This window comes from Toxotes jaculatrix, chromosome 22 (genome assembly GCF_017976425.1).
Source record: "Toxotes jaculatrix isolate fToxJac2 chromosome 22, fToxJac2.pri, whole genome shotgun sequence".
In the NCBI taxonomy this organism is placed as follows: domain Eukaryota; kingdom Metazoa; phylum Chordata; class Actinopteri; family Toxotidae; genus Toxotes; species Toxotes jaculatrix.
Genome location: NC_054415.1, coordinates 451,143 through 470,000, shown reverse-complemented (window position 1 = coordinate 470,000; position 18,858 = coordinate 451,143). Strand labels below are relative to the sequence as shown.

The 18,858-nt window shown below is 44.7% G+C and overlaps 3 protein-coding genes and 1 long non-coding RNA gene across 6 annotated transcripts in view; 2 read left to right on the top strand and 2 right to left on the bottom strand.

Annotated features, from left to right (window-relative positions):
- LOC121176340 overlaps positions 1-983 on the top strand; it is a 16,364-nt gene extending 15,381 nt beyond the window's left edge. For all 3 annotated transcript variants that reach the window (XR_005892953.1, XR_005892952.1, XR_005892954.1), the window contains one exon: positions 850-983. This is a non-coding gene — a long non-coding RNA (uncharacterized LOC121176340). The remainder of the gene's footprint in view (positions 1-849) is intronic.
- cradd (CASP2 and RIPK1 domain containing adaptor with death domain) lies at positions 914-4,547 on the bottom strand. Its single transcript, XM_041030386.1, has 2 exons — positions 4,021-4,547; positions 914-1,209 (listed from the first exon to the last, which is right to left on the bottom strand). Exons 1-2 carry the CDS (start codon positions 4,316-4,318, stop codon positions 914-916), a joined length of 594 nt encoding a protein of 197 aa, XP_040886320.1. The 5' UTR covers positions 4,319-4,547.
- A 1,500-nt stretch (positions 4,548-6,047) lies between these two features.
- On the bottom strand, positions 6,048-10,653 carry socs2 (suppressor of cytokine signaling 2). The gene is made up of 3 exons (XM_041030385.1): positions 10,254-10,653; positions 8,551-8,794; positions 6,048-8,444 (listed from the first exon to the last, which is right to left on the bottom strand). The coding sequence occupies exons 2-3, from the start codon at positions 8,675-8,677 to the stop codon at positions 7,969-7,971; spliced, it is 603 nt and encodes a 200-aa protein (XP_040886319.1). The 5' UTR covers positions 8,678-8,794; positions 10,254-10,653; the 3' UTR covers positions 6,048-7,968.
- Positions 10,654-10,809: 156 nt separating this feature from the next.
- ncaph2 (non-SMC condensin II complex, subunit H2) lies at positions 10,810-18,771 on the top strand. The gene is made up of 20 exons (XM_041030384.1): positions 10,810-11,621; positions 12,252-12,369; positions 12,889-12,990; positions 13,084-13,145; positions 13,270-13,351; positions 13,731-13,787; positions 13,873-13,952; positions 14,235-14,395; positions 14,800-14,948; positions 15,043-15,126; positions 15,562-15,625; positions 15,701-15,802; positions 16,090-16,134; positions 16,320-16,390; positions 16,697-16,811; positions 17,118-17,210; positions 17,378-17,427; positions 17,819-17,920; positions 18,024-18,173; positions 18,394-18,771. The coding sequence occupies exons 2-20, from the start codon at positions 12,262-12,264 to the stop codon at positions 18,520-18,522; spliced, it is 1,806 nt and encodes a 601-aa protein (XP_040886318.1). The 5' UTR covers positions 10,810-11,621; positions 12,252-12,261; the 3' UTR covers positions 18,523-18,771.
- Positions 18,772-18,858: the final 87 nt, after the last annotated feature.

Below are 18,858 nucleotides of genomic sequence, written 5' to 3'. Positions count from 1 at the left end.
TTGATTCCTCACTTTTCTCTCAGACGTTTAATTAGTTTCCTGAAAACATCCTCAAACTCTGGACCTTTAAACAGAACATGAGAACAAACTTTAACAGAATCAGGTTTGAGACGGTTCAGTCGTGGTGCAGGTCCAGAATCTGGTCAGTCCACCTTAAAACTCAGACACCAACAGAAAGTGATCCTCAGCAGGATCTGCAGGCTGCTGAGGATTTAATGAAGTACACTCACAGCCCCATTGTTACTGTGTGTGTTACTGTTACTGTGTGTGTGTGTGTGTGTGTCTCTCTGGCTGAAACTAATCGCTCTGCTCGAAAGAAATTTCTGTTGAATTCCAGGAAAATGTGAGAAAATCGGCTCAGAAACAAACACACACACACACAGACACACACAGAGACACACACACAGATCAGAACAGGTTTGTTTTAAAGGAACAGTCTGTGGTTTCGTGGTTTTGTGTAGAATCAAACCTGTGAGCGTATGAAGCCTCACCCCCTCTCACCCCCCGTCTCACCCACAGAAAATCCAGATTTTGAATCAGAATTTTTTTAATCTCAAATTTGAATTTTTGCTGATTCCCAACCTTCGTCTCACGAGTTCGTCTTTTCTGTCAAAATTCATAGTGAACCTCAGATTCCTGACCTGTGAAGTCAGACTGATTCCAGACATGTGGTTTCAACTAGGTTCTCGTGTTCTGGTCCCTTGTGGTCTCAGATTTCCTGTGGATCAAACAAACTCGTTTATACGTTGTGTTGTCCAGAGCAGGGACGTCAGAGGACACTGAGAGGACACTGAGAGACATGATGAGGAAAATCCACAATAACTTGTCTCAACTTCTGTTTTTCCACAGAACGATGAGTGAAGGCACGTTCCTGTAAAAAGCTGTGAGTAGAAAAGACAATGTTTGTCCTCCATCACTTCAGGACGTCCTGTAGGACAGACGGATGGACGTCAGCAGCCTGCAGGCTCTGCAGCAGCCTCTGCACGGTGGCTTTCCTCCCCTCAGATCGTCTCCACAGAACCAGACCGGCCAGCGCTGCTTCACGAGTACTGAGAGGGTGATCGGACCGGCAACGATACAAAGCCTCCGCCGACAAACCCAGATCCATCAGCACCGACTCCCACTCTGCGCCGAGCCGAGACGCCAGCCGGGACAGCTCCCGATCCGAAGGAACCCTCGGGAGAACCGAGTCGGGAAGCTGGAAGACGTCTGTGGAGAGACGGACAGAGAAATGATCAGGGTCACCTCAGAGATGAGTCCGGCTGAATCTCTGAATCCTTCATCTCAAAATCAGAGCTTTATTTTGAAATTCTGATTTTAATCTTGTAGAATCTTTTCATTTCACAGTCCAGATTTATCTTCATCCTAAAATCTTCACTTCAAAATTTGAACTATTCATTTTTAACTGAAGAAAAATCCATCTGAACATTCTGACTTAAGTCTTTTAATTTCAAAGCTTTGTGACGTTTATGTCAAATTTCAGATTGAAACACCAGAGTTGTGTTTGTATAAATTTAACCTGAGTCAGACTCAACACGTTCACAAACAGACCTTCATCGAAAAATTCCTGAGTTTTATCTCGTTCTGAATTTAACCTCAAACCTCTGACACTTTATTTCCCAGTGAGCGAGTGAAAACCGATCTGTTTTTCTGAGCGTCTCCAGGTTTGAATGATGATCTTTATTTGCACTGACGTCGCCTCTCTCTGCTCTGACTTTAATTCTCAGTATTTCTGGGCCAGTGGGGGTTGTACTGTTTGGTCTCCATTCATTGGACGAAAGCATCAACAAAAACAACCCCAAAAAAATACTATCAGCTGTTCTACAGTGGACGTGTTGAAATCCGTGTGCTCTCATTCTGTTTTCCTTTAGGTCACTGTGACACAGGAAACGTCTCTCACCGTGTGTAACCTGGACGAGTTTGTTTAGTCAGGCGTTCACGTTAACTGGACTGAAACTCAGCGACCTGCTGAGTAACAGTGGACGGACAAACAGAGTCTACAGCTGACCTCTGTGACGGTCGGCTGCGTGTTAACGTTGACCTGTACAGAAAAGGCCTCGGGTGAAACGTCTCCACCGCAGTCTGATCGAGGTTAAACCCGCCCGACAGACGCCTGCACGTCTCAGCAGCGTCTTCATCTTCTCTTTGTTTCACTCTGAATGAAGCGTGAAGTCGTGTTGTTAGAGACGAGTCCTGTGAACAGTAAACTGTGCAGAGACGAGTTAAAACCAGAAAACGGGCAGTTTGTCAGTGAGAGAGCTGAGCGCTCAGTTACTGATAGTTTGGAAGCTGAAAAAACCTGAAAAGCTCTGACACCGTTCAGAGGAGGGTGTTGTTGTTTTGGGGATTATCAGGATCAGGAGCATGTGATGAACGTGATCTCAAACATCCGGCTCTGCAGCTTTAATTTGAGGCTGCTGCTGCTGCTGCTGCTGCTGCTGCTGCTGCTGCTGCCAGGATTCCTGGAAAGCAGGAGGCAGGCAATAAAAGACTGAGGAGGAGGGGGAAGGGGGAGGGGAAGAAGGGGGGAGGCCAAGGCTGCAAAACAAGCGCCCCTCCTCCTCCTCAGAGTCCGGACTTCAGAGGTATGTCATAACTCCACATGGGAGCGCTGAGCGTTTGGAGGAATGTCCAACCTGCAGCTCGGCCTCTGGAGACACCTGAACGTGTATGAGACGGTGTAAACTCCACCTGCGCCCACGCTAATCTCCTCCACTGTCACACGTTACTGATCGCTGGCAGCTGTTACATAACGCTCGTATTTTCCTTAAACAAACAGAAGTGGTCAGAAACAAAGCAGCTTGTTTCCAGGAACTTGCACCTTCTCTGTTCTGTTCACAGATTATTTGTCTTGTCTGAAGACGCTGACACACTTTCCTGGAAGTTGGGAAACTGTTCAGGGAGTTATCACTCCCCTACAGAGAATATATACACCTGATCAAAGTGTCTCAAATATTTCAGATTTGAGCAGCATTCCTGTAACAGGTGGTGAATTTGAGAGACTGTTTGCCAGGTTGGTCACGTTAGCTCACGTTTTTCTACATTAGAGACAAAAGAAGACAAAACAGCCGACTGCTGCTGTCAGACGCCGCCCGATCTCAGAGTTTGACCTTCTGCACCATCACAGTGTGGTCTCATACTAATCCCTGGGATTAGTACAATAAACATTTCATTACCAGAAGCAAATCAGCCTCTGTTCTTTTCTGCTGCAGCGACTGTTTGTCTCGTTTCCAGGAAAATTACTGATCTGTTCTGAGTATCATCACAGAACCGTCCTCTGTCCAATGCCAGTGTTAAAGGAAAGTCCCCCTGTTTTTAAACCTTTGTCTTCTTCTCTCAGTGAGAGATGGAAACACGTGAACGATGTTCAGTAAAACACTGAGAGAAGGAGAAGGTCTGAGCTCTTCAAACCTTCAGTCCTTTAATCGGCTTAAACAAACTAAACTTCAGGATCATTTTATTTTGACTGATTTCACAGCAAAGGAGAAAGAAACGTGTTCTTCCACCTGACAACAAACCACACTGCTGGTTTTCTTCTTCACTGCATTTGTTGACAATTTGTTGTCATTTGTTTGGTGACTAAACCGTGCTTTTATTATGAAAGGCTCAGTCAAATGTTACCACTCACGGATTGAACACCGGGCGGGCGGGTCGGACCCCATGGGTCCGACCCCTCATCTGTCCACGCTCAGTATGTGTTTAACGATTAGTCGATTAATTGAGCAGCTGAACATTTGCTGCTTCCTGCTTCTCAAACAGGATGTGATGCTTTCCAGGTTTCTTTCTGTGTAAGACAAAGGTTTTAGGAAACTCTGGACTCTGAAACTGTCTCTGTTAGTCCAGTCCCCGGCTGACCAGTTTTAGTGTGGTGGCTTTGGAGACAGACCTGCTCTGGACTTTTGTGGTGTGGATGGAGTACAAATCTTAAAGTGTGGTTTAAATTTGGACCAGGTTCACAACCTTACCTGGAGTGACCTCTGGGACACTGATCAGAGGTTAGTTTCCCTGCCCTGGTCTCACCTGTCGAGCTGGGTCCAGGTGGAGTCTGGAGCTCCAGCAGCAGCCTGTCTCTGACCCAGCTGAAGTCCTCCAGGGACCGCAGGAAGGTGTGGAAGGCCCGAGGCCCGCGGGTCGGGAGGATATCTAGCAGTCTCAGAGTCTTGAGTCTGTTCGTGGACTGAGACTCGATGTCGTCCACCTGAGCGTCCGTCAGGATGTCCTCCTGGAACAGAAACGGAACGATGGTGTCGCTGACCAGCAGCTCACCGGACAGATCCAGTCTGTGTTTCCGCAGCACTGCTTTGTGTGCCGGGTCCATGGTGAGGGTCTGACGGCAGACACACCCTCTGTAAACCACGCTAGTTAGATCATAATCTACCACCGTCCATGTTTATTGTGAGAACTAGTTACTAACCCCGACGACTACATTTTGCTCAATGTTATTATGTCCGACTGGAAACATGCCAGCGGAACCAAGGTACGGCTAACACTAACCACTCACTTTCCCATGCGATTTTTTCCAAATCTTTAAATATCCTGGTTTAGTGCATCCATCAAATAATTGTCCAAATTTGTAATTTATGGATTTTTTATTCGACACTCTTCAACGTTTGATAGACCTGGCGCTAACGGTAAGACGAGCTCGGCGTCTAGAACCTTCTACGTCCTGTTCCTGCAGCATGTTAGCTAGCAAACAGCGTCCACACATTGGGGTTTTTTTGTTAAAGTGCTGTTTGGTGCAGAGAGTCGTTTTAAAAAATCATTTATCATTGATTAATCATTTATCAGAGGAACAGAGTCGTTCTAAAAGCTCTCGCCTTATGTTGTGACTGTTCGTAGTTCACCGATCAGTTGGATTATTTCTCAGGGAGACTGAGTTTGCTGATCTATGATCAGTAGACAGCGGATTTTATGACAGATTCATCTGATAAATTATTAAGGACTGATGCGTAATTCGGGACACATTTAACACTCCAGGCATTGTCAGGTGCGACCGCCGTGGTCAGCGGTAGCTAGTGAACAGCTTGAAACAGAGTTCAGATGAAGGTTTTTTAATAAATAAAATTGTACTTGGTGAACAAGATATTTACCGAACTTACAAGAAGTTTAACAGTATTGCCAAACGTTCATATTTATCGCTCTAACAGGTGATTACAGCTAACACATATATGAAGAATCTTAAAATTAGAACATTTTTCAATGAAGTTTGGTTGTATGGTCTTCTTACACTTATACTGTGTACTACAACGGATTTTACGACAAATTCATTCTGAAAATTATTAGGGACTAATATTAAATTCAAAACTGAAGTAGATTTAATAGACCATTACTAAATCTACTTCAGACTGTTACTACAGACTCTGTGACAAACCGCACACACACACTGACTGTTATAATTTCATTTATTTTCTATTAACGAAACAGTCACTTGTTTACTGAATATGACCCAAAATGAATGCGTGTTCATAGTTAATTATTAGCATGGGTTCCTAAACCTTACAGATTTATCCATGGAGCTATTTTCTGAAATTCCTTTCAGTTTGATGAATGTAGTTTTCCTGGAGGCTCCTCGGGCTGTAGAACAGCTTATTTATGTTTCTTACTTTTTGTTCTTCAGTAGTTTCCCACTGAGGGCGAAGGTAAACTTTAACTGAGAAATGTTTCTGTGTCACTTATATATTAACTAACAGTGACTGTGGGTCAGTTGTGTCAGACTTCTTTATTTCTGGATCCTGTAAAACTCTAATGTCAATATTGACAATAAGAACGATGATATCATTTTATAGTGTTTATATGTACATTTGTTCAGTCCTGTTGAATTGTCCTGTTTAATTTAAGACTAAGGTTTAATTAGTTTTTCCTTAGATTTCACCTGTTTTTCCCTTTTCCTGGTGGAAATGGGGGCAGTAAATAAAACTTACATATAAGTGATGACATGAAAATAAATTTGAATAGTTTAAAATATAAAATTGAAATGTGACATTAAAAAACAGGGTGAAATACTGAGTGACCAGAGAATTTAAAGAAAACACACACACACGATGAAGCACCATATAAAAAATTTATTTATCTCATGGTTGGAGCTGATCAACATTACAGAGGCAGAGCTGCTGCACAGTTTACTGACCGCTGACAGCAGCAGCGACGCATGCTTTCAGAGTCTGTGCAGCTTCTTTACAAAAATGTACCAGAAAACACAGTGAGACACAATCAATAAATATTTATAAAAAATCAAACAGGCCCAGAGCTGTGATATGTACACAGATCTGCAGAGTTATTGTCCTACTCATTGTGTTTTATGTTCAGTAATAAAGATTTATTCATTTAGCATGCAGACCAGAACAGGAGGCTGGTGTTCACCCACTTTATCACCGTGAAATTGTAGCTGAAGGAGAAAATAATGGAAGAGAAAACTTCCCCTCAATGATTAGCCCTCCATATAAAAATAAAAACAAAAGAAGAGCATTAAAAAAAGAGATATTAACAGAAACAGCATGTAGAGTCGACACAGTGTCAGATGCAACAGTAAAGCATCAAAACTGTGGGCAAACATGTGCAATAACAAAGTCCCATTTACCTGAGAGACCCACTGTTAAATGACCAAATCACCTTCTACTGCCCCGTCCACCTGAAAACTGATCCAACATGGAGGATGACCTGGACCTCGAGTCAGAGAAATAAACTGAGGGAGGCGACTGAATTCTGAGGAGACGTTCATCTTTGTCTGAAGTGAAAAAAACTAAAGTATAGTTTGAACAAATGACACTGAATCCACCACAGGAGTTCATGGAACTGTAGTTACATTAAGTAACTGGTTTCCACAGTCTGCTGCACCCGTGGGCAGCAGATCAGAGGGAATCCTAAAAACAAACGATTTTTAACATTTGTTCACTGTTTTGTGAACTGTGTTGGAAACAAATGAAAACTGGACAAAAGAATCGATTTCTCTGAACCTGTGAACGGGAAGCTCGTAGTACCACAGAGCAGTACTAACAGGTGCTGTGTTTTCCTGTGATTTGATTGGCCGAGCGTTGTGGAGTACTACATCCAGCAGGTACAAAGTCGAACCCGGGACCACAGAGTCAAACGCAGACTTTTTAAAGCTGCAAGTCTGACGTTTGTTCAGAGGACGTCTGTTTGTTTGCTACGCTGCACATCGATCAGGAAACCTCGATTCGTTTGGCCGGAGATGAACTTTTCATGGTCACAGGTTGTCAATCAGCCAATCAGATGGCTGCGATTCCTGTGTCTAAAGAAAAAAACCAGGCTTCAGAAATATTCTTCTCTATGGGTTAAGTTTAGTTTCTGTTCATTTTTAATCAGTGTGTCTTTGTTGTTCAGGTTTGTAGTTTCCTTTGTCTTTAATGAGAAACTGATCAATTCGATTCACTGATGATTCGATTGTTTCTCTCACTTTTCATTTTCAGTTCCTCAGGAAGCTGAATCTCTGGGTTTCTGCACGTTTGAAGACGTCACCTTTGTCTGTGGGAAACTGAAACGATTTCTTATTTTATTCAAACAAATTAAAACAAATGTTTTATTGTCATCAGGTCATTTTTCACTCTGCTCTGTGTTGGAGTTTCTCTGGAAGTTTCTCTGGGTTCAGTACCACAGGGCAGAGATGACGGCTCCATCATACAGATCTACACACTGCGGCGGCGTGTGTGTCACAGGTGTGTGTGCAGCAGCGTGTCAGGGACGTTACTTTCTAAAGTGATTTTGCTGCGATGAGGAATCGGACTCTGCTCCTCCAGAGATCCTGCCGTGGTTCTTCCCCGGGCTCAGACACCGACCCCAGATCTCAGCCTGTGGCGATGAAGACTCACCGCTGGTTATTGCGTGTCCCTTCGACCTGCGGGTTCCTGCAGGAGCAGATGATGGGACTGGTCAGTAGTCAGATGGTTGTTGCACACAGCTGATGCATTGCACTGGTATTACTCCACAGTGAGCTGCAGTCCCGCTCCGTGTCTACACGTTGTAGGCGTAGTCCGTCAGGTAGTCCTTCAGTCTGTTGGGTAGCGGCAGATCCTGGACCTGCCGCGTCGTCTTGTTGATGGTGATGCGACACAGGTGCTGCAGCGACGGCGTAGCGGTGTACACGGGTTTGGTGAGCAGCAGCTGCACCGTGCCGTTGGGCAGTGCTGCTGAGGGCTGAGAGTTCGACGCTGCCTTGTCGCTGGTCCTGGACAGCTGGACGTAGTGCTCCACCAGGTGGACCACGCTGTCAAACTGCTTCAGCTTGGGTTTCACCAGGACCACTGAGTCCAGCTTGAACTTCCCATGTTTATACTCGATTCGCAGGTTGGTGGGACCCGCCGACGTCATGGCGGAGATGGTGAACAGATAATCCCTCTGAGAGCTGTCCCGGACCAGGAAGGTGCCCTCCGACGCGTCCTGAAGGATTTCTTTGGCTTCGTTAGCGGTCAGACTGCCCCAGTACCAGCCTGACGGCACGGAGACAGGAGACATCAGAAACACAGCGGTTACTGAAGGACACGTCACAGACAGACACGGCTACGTGAAGTTAACAGCTGAGTTTTTCTTTCCCACCTGTGTTCTTCAGGTCTTTCATGGCTAAGGCGATGCGGCTCTCGTCCGATTCCACAGCCCTGGAGTTGTTGTTGGCTCGTCTGTCTCTCTCGATGGTTTCTGTGGACTCGGAGGACTGGCAGGTCATTGGACAGATCCAACCTTCAGCCTAGTTTTAGGCCCACAGCTCAGACATGGACGAGGTCTGCAGCAGTCAGACGGGAGGGGAGGAAGACGCTGCTCGTCTGCACCGGTTCACACTGTCCTGGAAACAAAACAAACCCATCAACTGTCCAACGGGTTCAGGACAGCAGCTGGATCATACTGCACATAAACACTATTATAATCACGTCATCGTCATTTTTAAGTTGCTGTGAGCCAGGGGAACAGACACAAGCTCTGTTATAACTGTCTAACTACAAAAAGTAAATGTATTGTTATTGTATTGTGCTGTTGTTTTCATATCCTCTGTATCTATTGTTATCTCACAGCCCCCATTACATAACACACCCCCACCTGTGAGGATTTATTGTACAATCAGTTCCTGTTTCAAAATGTGGAACCTGTGTGAGTGTCAAAGAGAAGGAGGACTGTAAAGAACAGAAAAAAATATTTTCCAGGACGTTTGTTCACCAGGCAACAAATGAGGCATCGTTAAATTTCCAGAATTTTGTGTGGAATTTGGTTTAAAGTGAAAGGTTACTCCATTTTATGGCAGAATCTATCTATCTATCCTAAAAAATGCTGGGTGTGTTGCTTCCTGTGTGCAGAATTTCAAAGTGGCAGGTTTGCACACCGACAGACAGCTGAGCAGATGTAAAATTTATAGAATTTTGAACGGAATTTGGCCTAAGGTGGTATTTTGTCTATCCACCTTAAAACACTGCTTGGTAAGTTTACTCTTGTGCGTGGAAGTGAAGAGTGAACGATAAAGAAACAGGAAAAAATGAGTTCATTTTCACGCAGGTTTCCACTCCAGAGGCCGCGGAGGAGAAGTAAACTGGCAGAATTCTGAATAGAATTTGGTGAAAGGTGACTGTTCGTTCTCTGAACACCAGGCGAGAGCACAGGTGATCTGCACGGTTTCTCATCACCGCCTCACCTGTGCCTCAGCTGTGCAACAAACCACCTAATTTTACTGAACCGCTGATTTCAGTCACTGTCCATCTGAGACGCATATCTGTTGTATTAATCTTAGTAAATGCTGTTTGATATGTTGGTTTGGTTTTTAAACTGAGGAACACTGGGCCGTACAGCAGCTGTATTTTATTTTATTTTATATAATTTATTTTTATATAATTATTTATTATTTTCTAGCAGCTCTGCGTCAAATTAATGTACAATTTTGGACGGAATTAGGCCTAAAGAGGAACATTATCTAACAACAAATTTGTCTATTTAAAAACAAATACGTCTCAGTAAATTAATTCGTATGAGCGGAATTGAAGAACAGTGTAAAAAAAATACAAGGAAAAATATATTTTATTTTCAAGCAGGTTTACGCGTCAGACGCCACGGACACTTTTAAAATGTACACACATTTGAATAGAATTTGGTGAGAGGTGGCTTTCCTGCATTCCGCGGACGAAGACGGGCGAACTGAACACCAGGCGCGAGCAGAGGTGTTTCATCTCGGCCCTAATGTTTCTCACCACCACCTCACCTGTCCGATGCCTGTGTAACAAAACACCTAATATCACGTAATGAAACAGCACGGCGCGTACCTGGCTCGGTGGCAGGGCTAGCTGCTAGCCAAACCGAAACCGCTGGCTCAGAAGCAGCTGCGCCCGTTTATCCTCCGCGTCCAGCAGCAGCCCGACATGTCGGCGGGAACATTCACGGTGTGAATCCGCAGAGCCGTTCCTCTGAGGGGGGTGGGCGTCCTGTCGCTCGCTAATGGCGGGTCAGACACACGGAGATCCAACCGTCAACCTGCCGGTCCGAGCCGCTGCTGTCTGGGCGCCAAACGACCAGTCACCGATTTCCTCGCGTTTCCCGCGGAGCCAGAAAAGCACCGCGCGTGTCCTGAACACGGGTCCGTCCGTCCGTCTCCGTGCTGGGGACAGCCGCGTCCACCGAGCAGCCTAATAACAGATATCACCATAAACACAAAAGAGGCATTTCCAGGAACTTTCCAGGAATACGGTCACGTGGTGCAGAGAGCCGCGATTTAAGGTGGACCGACACACACACACACACACACACACACACACACACACACACACACACACACACACACACACACACACACACACACACACACACACACACAGCACCTTCTTTGTGTTGTGCTCGGATCATAAAAACAGCAGCTGAAGACTTCAGGATCAGCATCTGGATCAGCATCAGGATCAGCATCAGCATCAGGATCAGCATCAGGATCAGAGGATCTGTTTCTTGCTAAAGCAGTGAACACAGTGTGTTTATGATAGAAAACCACAGCAGTAACTTAGCTGCACTCAGTGTCCTGAAGCGAATCCCATCTCACAGCATCATGACGTTACATCAGGAAACAACAGGAGTGTATAAACCACTGTCCGCTGACAGAGACCGGACTCAGCAGCAATAACCTTCCTGTCATATCTCTGCATGTATTGTATGTAAAGTAGTTCAGACCAGCTCCACGTGCAGCAGCTACAGCAGTGACATGCTGCTGACACTGATGCTTCAGTATTAACCATCAAATCACGTCATATGTAATGAAATATCAGTCAGACCAAACCACTACCTCTGGTATTTTAACTTTTTGCTCCTAATATTTCTGTACTTTTACTTCACATGTACAATTCTTCATGCAGGACTTGTAATAGAGTATTTTTACTTCCCTGTATTGGTACTTTTACTTAAGTACTTAACTTCTTCTGAAAACCCACCACAGTCCTTTATTTTTGCGCGGCCCAAAGCGCAGTCCCGTCATCTACCGGGCAGCGCGCAGTGCTACAGCATGCGGCCGGCAGGGGGCAGCACCCCGAACTTTGACCAGCACAGACCTGAGCACAGAAGAAGAGCACAGCGCGGGTTGTTTGAGTGTTTGCTAACTGCTACACAACATTTAGCGGGGTTGCTACTGGTCACCGGCTCGGTCTGTGAGGGTAAGTAGTTTTTTTACTGTCCTTTACCGTAAAAGAACTTTAAAACTGATCGTTAACGTCAGATAAATATGATTACCAACTGGTTTATTAAGAGCCGGGAGATGTAATACTTGCATTTACTTCGTACTGCAGGCCTGGCAGTCGCACAGTCTGTATGAAGACGTTCAACCGAGTTAAGTTTTACGCTTTCTTCCATGAGACAGAAGGCTAGTTCAGATATTTAACGAATTAACAGGATGCTGTGTTGTGTTCGGCCTATGATTCAAAACATCAAGCGTTTCATTTGTTCCATAATCTTCTGTAATTGTTGTAAAGCTAAATCCGTGCACAGCGAAGTCTGCTAGCAGAGTCACTTCAGTCACCTTTACCTCTGAGCTCGGTGGTGAACCTGGATTTACACATTTCTGACAACAAGTACAAAAACTGAACTTTCTAAACTTTGTGAAGATAAATGTTATGGCAGAGCTGCCGGGATGAACTGCAGCAAAGTGGCAGTGGCAGTTCTGCATACATGCATACATAATGAGTACTTTTACGTTTGGTACTTTTACGTTGCTGATAATTCTTCTGTATTTCCTGAACTTTAACTTGTAATGAAGTGTTTCATACTGTTGTGTTGCTGATTCACAGTGAAGAGCTCATGGAGTCCACAGAGAGCAGGTTCGCTCACCTGCTGCAGCCGATTCGAGAACTCACCAAGAACTGGGAGATCGATGTGGCTTCAGAGTTAAACGACTATTTAGAAGAGGTAACCTGCTGTTTTCTCTCAGCCTCTAACATTTACAAAGACTAACAATGAACAGGGACTTTTTTCAACTTATTTTAAACTGTTGAAAGGGGTTTGCAGAAATGAACTTAGACGTGTTGGGATAAAACAAACCCAGGGTTAGGTTAGGGTTGCTTTGTGACTCAATCCAGTACAATATCCAAATCCACTAAGAATGAATGTGTCTTTGTAGAGCTGCATCGATTTGTAAAGTAATCAATTAGTTGATCAACAGAAAATGAATCAGCAATTATTTTTAAAGTCAAACAAAGTGCTGGTTTCAGCTTTTCACATGTGAGCAGGTATCAGTAAAGTGAACATTTGAAGACTCACTTTGACTTTGTGGAAAGTTACAACAGGCAGAAAACAATCTGCAGGGTAACTGATAATGAAAATAGTTGTTAGCTGCAGCTCTGCAACTTTGGATTACAAACAGTTTTACGACAGTAAACAAACGTGACCCATTTCTCCGTCTCTTCTGTCTTTCTTCTGTTCTTGTAGTTGGATGAGATGTGCATCACGTTCGATGGAGGAAAAACTAGACTGAACTTTGCAGAAGCAGCTCTGCTGATCCAGGGCTCAGCCTGCATCTACAGCAAGAAGGTACAAACACAGGACAACAAAACATCAGTGTCATGTGACAGTGGGTTTATCTCATTCATCAGAAGCTCAAGCGTAACTGTCCGACTGTTTCAGGTGGAGCTGCTGCACAGTCTCGTTTACCAAACTCTGGAGTACATCAACGACAGAAACAAGAAGTAAGAGTCTGTCCTCACCACAAGAACCTGTGCTGCTTTACAGTGAAGTCACAAACACTTCCTCTTAATTAAAGATTGTATTTCTGACAGAAAAGTTGTGTTTCTGTGGTTGTTCACCCGGCAGACGTAACAAACAGGCGGCCGAGCCTCAGGAGGACGGTGCAGACGCAGCAGCGAGCGACCACAACGCTGACGATGAGGCTGTGGTAAGAAACAGAAACGCGACGAGGAGACCGAGATCATGTTTGATCAAACGTTATTTAACATGAAGGAAACTTCTGTGGCTCAGAGGCTTATCATTAACTGTATAAACATATAATGCACAGACATGGTATAAAAACTGACTATATAAACCTCAGTAAAATGCTTATTGCACTTTTTATAACTGAAATAAAGAAGTTTAATGTGAACACGAAGAAGAACCACTGATGTGTGAATATGTGATGTGTTCATGCTGTCATGTTGCCTGAAGCAGCACCTTCACACCTCTGCTCTGTTGGCTGTCACAAGGCATTCTGGGTAACACAGGAAATCACTGACAGCATCAGACACAAAGTCTAACAGTCTCTTCTTTGTCTTTTGTAGTTCACTCATTTGGACATTGACGTCTCAGACAGTACACAGAAAGCTGAGTCCAGCACGGTCAGTTCATCTGATGCACACACAGTGTGTCCACAGTGTGTCTGTAGTTTAATGTGATCTGTAACTGGGATTTCTGTGCTCTCAGACTGTGGACGTGGCTCCTCTTCCTCCCGACTCTCTGATTCCTCCTGAAACTCACGAGAAGCACAGACTCCCTCTCATCAGGTCAGTCTCTACAAACGCTGTCATGCTCTGAAATAAAGGGACAACATCACACGTGTCTTCAGCTGCGTCTTTCATGTGTTGTTCAGGTGGATTTTTAAGCCTCTGGTCTGTTCCGTTTTATGCACCTAACTACAGTGTGTCGGGCACTTAGTGCTGCTCAGTACTGTCCCTGAACACAGATGGAGGACATGCTGCTGCAGCTGACGTGCCTTCGCTGCACAGCCTGCATTAAGTAGTATTCAGCAGTGTTTACCTGTGTGTGTGTGTGTGTGTGTGTGTCAGTCTGAAAGGCGAGGTCCTGTGCAGTCAGAAGGACTTCAGGATGAACCTGTTCATCCCCGGAGGCGAGGATCTGATTGTCCTCACACTCAGATCAGGGTCCAGGTTCCTGCTGGACACTGACCAGCGTCCTGCAGACTCTCTGCAGCAGCAGCAGCAGACAGGTACATTTCAGAGGTTTGACCACTACAAATTAATTCTTTATTTCCTTGATCTAGAACTTTGATTAGGGACGTCCTGATCCAGGACCGTTAACACTGAACATCTCTACAGTTACTGAGTCTGATCTGATAATTACATTTATCTAAATGTTGATTAAATCTCATATGAACCAAAGTTTAACTGGAGAGACTGAAGGAGATGTCTACACAAAGTCCTCTCTGATTGGACACTGCTGTTACAGAGAGCAGCTTCTTTCAAGCTGAAATTTACCAATGAAAGTTTTTATATTTCTTACTTTGAATTTATCTGAAATTTATTTCAAACTTACCTTTACGTGCTGGCTGCTTGCTCACCTCTGTTTTTTTATTTTGTTTGTTGCTTTTTAAAATCGTTCCCCTCCGTCCAGGTGCGGTGGCTGTCACCGCAGGTGATGCTGCAGTGGGCGGAGCTGATGCTGACGATGGTGGAGCCGATGCTGCGGAGAGCTTCCTCCCTTTAGACGACAACAACATGGAGCTGGACCGGGCTCCAGAGGAATGTGTGGACAGACACCAGGTCTCAGTTCTGAGATTCAGAGCCTACATTAGCTTCTACTTTGTTTCTAGTTTCCACTGTAAAATCTGATTTTCTGGCTTTAACTGTTTCCCAGGCTCCGAGCGAAGGGAGGATGATTCGAGAGAGACGACAGGTCGAGACCGACAGACAGAGGAGAGAGGAGGAGACGCCGCCCGCTGTCCGTTACCTCACCTGAGAAATTCTTTATTTATTCCAAACATTTTATTCTCATGACATCAAAGCCTTTTCTCCTAAAATCGACTTTTGCTTAAAATCACCTCATTTTCATGACAACTGGATATTTCAACATTTTCTTGATTTATAATTCACATTACAACTTTATTTGCATATTCACAGCTTCCTCTCATTAAACCATGACTTTATTCCTAAAACACATCAACCTTTGTCATGAGAAATGAGGTTTTCTCCAGATTACAGCTTTATTCTCATAACATTACAGCTCTTCTCATTGAATATTATATAATAACTAATATAATGATGTACGATTACTTTTGTTTTATAGAATTTAGATTTGGTTTATAAAAAGGACTGAGAACATGTGATGAGATCGTGCTGGTTTCGTTTCTGCAGTTTGTTTATTTTTCTGTTTCAGGTGAACGTGTGGACGTTCCATGACCCGTATGCTGTCCTCGGGGAGGACAAACCCTTCAAATCAGGTAAACCTCGGGACTCAGGTGTGTTATGGAGCCACGTGTCGATCTCAGTGCTCAGAGTTTTTCTCTCTTCTTCAGGGAAATGCTACAAGGTTCCAGACGGTGTGGATGACGGAGGAAAGAGGAAAAGAAAACAAGCTTCTTCTCTTCAGGACTTCCGGAGCTGGTTCAGAGGAACCTGTAAGAACAGACTGAGTTTACTGTGTCTTATCTGTTCTGGAGGCTTTACCTGTAACTGGGGCGGAGACGGACACTGACTAACACCTGGAATCCTGGTGTTCATGTGTCTCTTTTAATGGCAGCAGCTTCTCCAGCTGCTGCTCGCAGGAGAGCGGGCGCTGCCATCTTCACCCTGAGAACGTTTTTAAAAAACACCGATTTTTGTCTGGTTTTCAGGTGATTGACGTGTGTTCTCTGACCGCAGGTGGGAGTGTGCTCACCTGTCTGTTCTTATTTTTCTGTTGCAGTTGATCCTCCTGAGCACAAGCTAAGGAACGGACCCACGTTTACAGGTTTGTTCCACAGGCAGCTACTTATCCTCAGCATTATCTTATTAATAATGAATTAAAAGTTCACCTGTGGCACAGGAAGATCTGATAACTGCTTGAACTAAAATCACATTTCGTTTAATTCGTATATATATCTATTGTGTTTTGTTTCTGTGGAAATAAAAGTGCAGCGTCCTTTCCTCCTGCAGACTTGAACTACATTTATTTGAGCACACTGAAAGACAAACTGAAGACTCGAAAGAGGATCTACAGGAAAGCAGTGAGAGCGTACCCATGATTTATGGCCCTTTTTAGGCCTTTAACAGGAGTTTGTCTTCATTCACCAGTTTTGTGGTGCTATAATGGATTTTCTCAGTTATTAACTGATATAATTATTTGACTGTTTTGTCTATAAAATGTCAGAAAATTGAAAAAACAAAACATGGCCGTTATAATTTTATTTTCCGATGTCTAAAACCCGGAAAGGTTCTGTTTATTATCACGTATGAAAGGAAAGCTTTTGTTTGACGCGTGGCGTGGCGTCGCTGAAGCTGTGGTCGATGACGCGTTGTGCGGTGTCTCTCAGGGTCTGGTGGTTTCTGATGAGGATCTGAGGAGGACCTTCCTGCAGCCGGAAGAGGCGGGGCCAGAGCAGCAGGGGGAGGAGCCTGTGGATGGATTCAGACACCCCGACCTGCTGGGTAAAATACCTCCACACATGCACACTGCCGTCAGGCCGACGTCTGCTTTAGGCCTGAGCTGACATTAAATCCTTTCAGGACGTCACTTCCCATGATGCCGTCTGTTGTCATTTCAGCTCCTTTCAGTGGTTGAACTTCAGTTGACACATCAAATCCTTTCAGGGCTTCAGTCTCCTGCTTAGAGGAAGTGACGTCAGTTAACTCTTCAAGCCCTTTCACTGCTTGGGCTGTGGCACTTGAGCGGTTTCTGTTTTCACACCTGACCTGTCAGTTGTTTCGTTTGAAGTTTAAAATCCTCTTTAAAAGGTGGAGATGACGACACCTCGGACAACGAGCATGAAGTGTTTCCTGACGATGTTCCTGCTGAGTTTGGTGGAGGACCAGACTTCATATCACCAGGTAAGACACCTGAGACAGGACAGGTGTGTTCATGTTGCACAACAAATTACACATGGTGGATTTTAAAGGCTGAGTCTCATATTTATTAAAAAATGTTTTAAACGACAAAGGACGGCGTTGGTCTGTGGTGATCATGTGTCTGTTGTGTGTTTCTGCTCTGTCTGCAGACGCTCAGAGAGATGAGCTGAGTTATGAAGACCTGGTGAAGCTGCGTGTGGTACGTACATGAACATCAACCAGTAAACGCAGGTTCCACCACATGTATGTGGACAGTGTCTTCTGTTGTATCACAGCAGAGGTAACAGCTCAGACCTGAGTCTGGTCTGAGAGAAGAGCTCAGACAGGAACAGTTAACTCTGAGCTGTGAGACTCAACCTCTGTTAAACTAAAGAAGATTAAAACAAGTATTTCACCTATTTTTGGAGTTTCCAGGACGTCGGAGCCCGTCCACTCTATTCCACTGAGCTGGGAGGAGGCTGATCACGATGCTTAGTTAGACACTGGATATCAGAAATATTAGAACCTGGGTTTTTATTGTTCATGAGGAAATCACTGAACTGGGTGATGTCTGAATAAAGTGAAGTCATGTCTCTCTGATGGCTGTTCAGGAGCAGCTGGTGGTGAACTGTCGGGGTTACACTCAGGAGACAGCTCTGTCTCGAAGAGTTAAAGACTGGGAGGACAAGATCCGACCTGAACTGACTCTGCAGGTAAAACGCACTGGAAACCAGTTCAGACTGTCCTCCACGTGTTTCAGACCCTGACGTCTGTCCCCCTGTGACTTCCTGTTTGTGGTGGTTTTTTTTTTTTCAGGAGGAACGTCCAGCGTTTGACATCCACGATTACGGAGACCGGATAGTCGGAGCGCTGAACGCCGTCGGTCACCGCAGATCTTTCTCGTCCATCGTTCACGGTCTGGACAACTTTGAAGCCTGCAAATATCTGCTGGCCTCACTGCAGCTGGTAAATCCTTCACACGCTGATCAGAAATCACTGGTTTTTACCAGAGTCCAATACAAAAACACTTAAAACTGTGTCTCCACTGAAAACTCAGAGAATATTTTAGTAATATCATAATATTTTCCTTTATCTGGGGTCTGAGTTACACAGCTCTCTGCAGCTGGAACAGATGCTGTGATTGGTGGCTATAGATGAGTCTTCTGTTTGTGTGTGCGACTCTCAGGCTAACGACTACACCGTGGACATCGACAGCGCCGAAGGTCTGGAGGAGAGTGTGGACTCGATGGGACTGACTCTGCTCAGCACTCACAGAGCGACGGACAGATTCAAAGCTCTGAAGGCTTCAGCCTGAAACAGCGTGAGTTCACCCTGATGAAGCCGAGTGTGTGGCACTTTATCCTGTGTGAACACAGAACTGTGCCACTGTCTGTTCCTCTGATTTGAATCTGACCAGTAGCTGGATCACGGTCTGTGTTAAACCTCCCTCCAGTGAACTGAAGACTCTGTAAATGTCCCTGACATTGAAAATTATGCTCAAAGACGTTTTCCCCTAAACAATCTTTTAGAATCTGAATATGTGGAATAAAACCATACATGCTGACTGTGTTTGCTCCTGTCAAAGTAAACCCTGATGGCGGCTGACTGTGGCATCCCTCTCTCTCTCCACTGAGTTTAATACGCTTCATGT

Bases quoted from the DNA above. Each gene is read 5' to 3' on its own strand.
- cradd (XM_041030386.1), bottom strand. From the start codon at position 4,318: ATGGACCCGGCACACAAAGCAGTGCTGCGGAAACACAGACTGGATCTG. The intron at 1,210-4,020 runs GTGAGACCAGGG...GTCTCTCCACAG, and splicing joins ACCTGGACCCAGCTCGACAG to ACGTCTTCCAGCTTCCCGAC.
- socs2 (XM_041030385.1), bottom strand. From the start codon at position 8,677: ATGACCTGCCAGTCCTCCGAGTCCACAGAAACCATCGAGAGAGACAGA. The intron at 8,445-8,550 runs GTGGGAAAGAAA...CCGTGCCGTCAG, and splicing joins GAAAGACCTGAAGAACACAG to GCTGGTACTGGGGCAGTCTG.
- ncaph2 (XM_041030384.1), top strand. From the start codon at position 12,262: ATGGAGTCCACAGAGAGCAGGTTCGCTCACCTGCTGCAGCCGATTCGA. The intron at 13,352-13,730 runs GTAAGAAACAGA...TGTCTTTTGTAG, and splicing joins ACGCTGACGATGAGGCTGTG to TTCACTCATTTGGACATTGA. The intron at 15,127-15,561 runs GTCCGTTACCTC...TTTCTGTTTCAG, and splicing joins AGGAGGAGACGCCGCCCGCT to GTGAACGTGTGGACGTTCCA.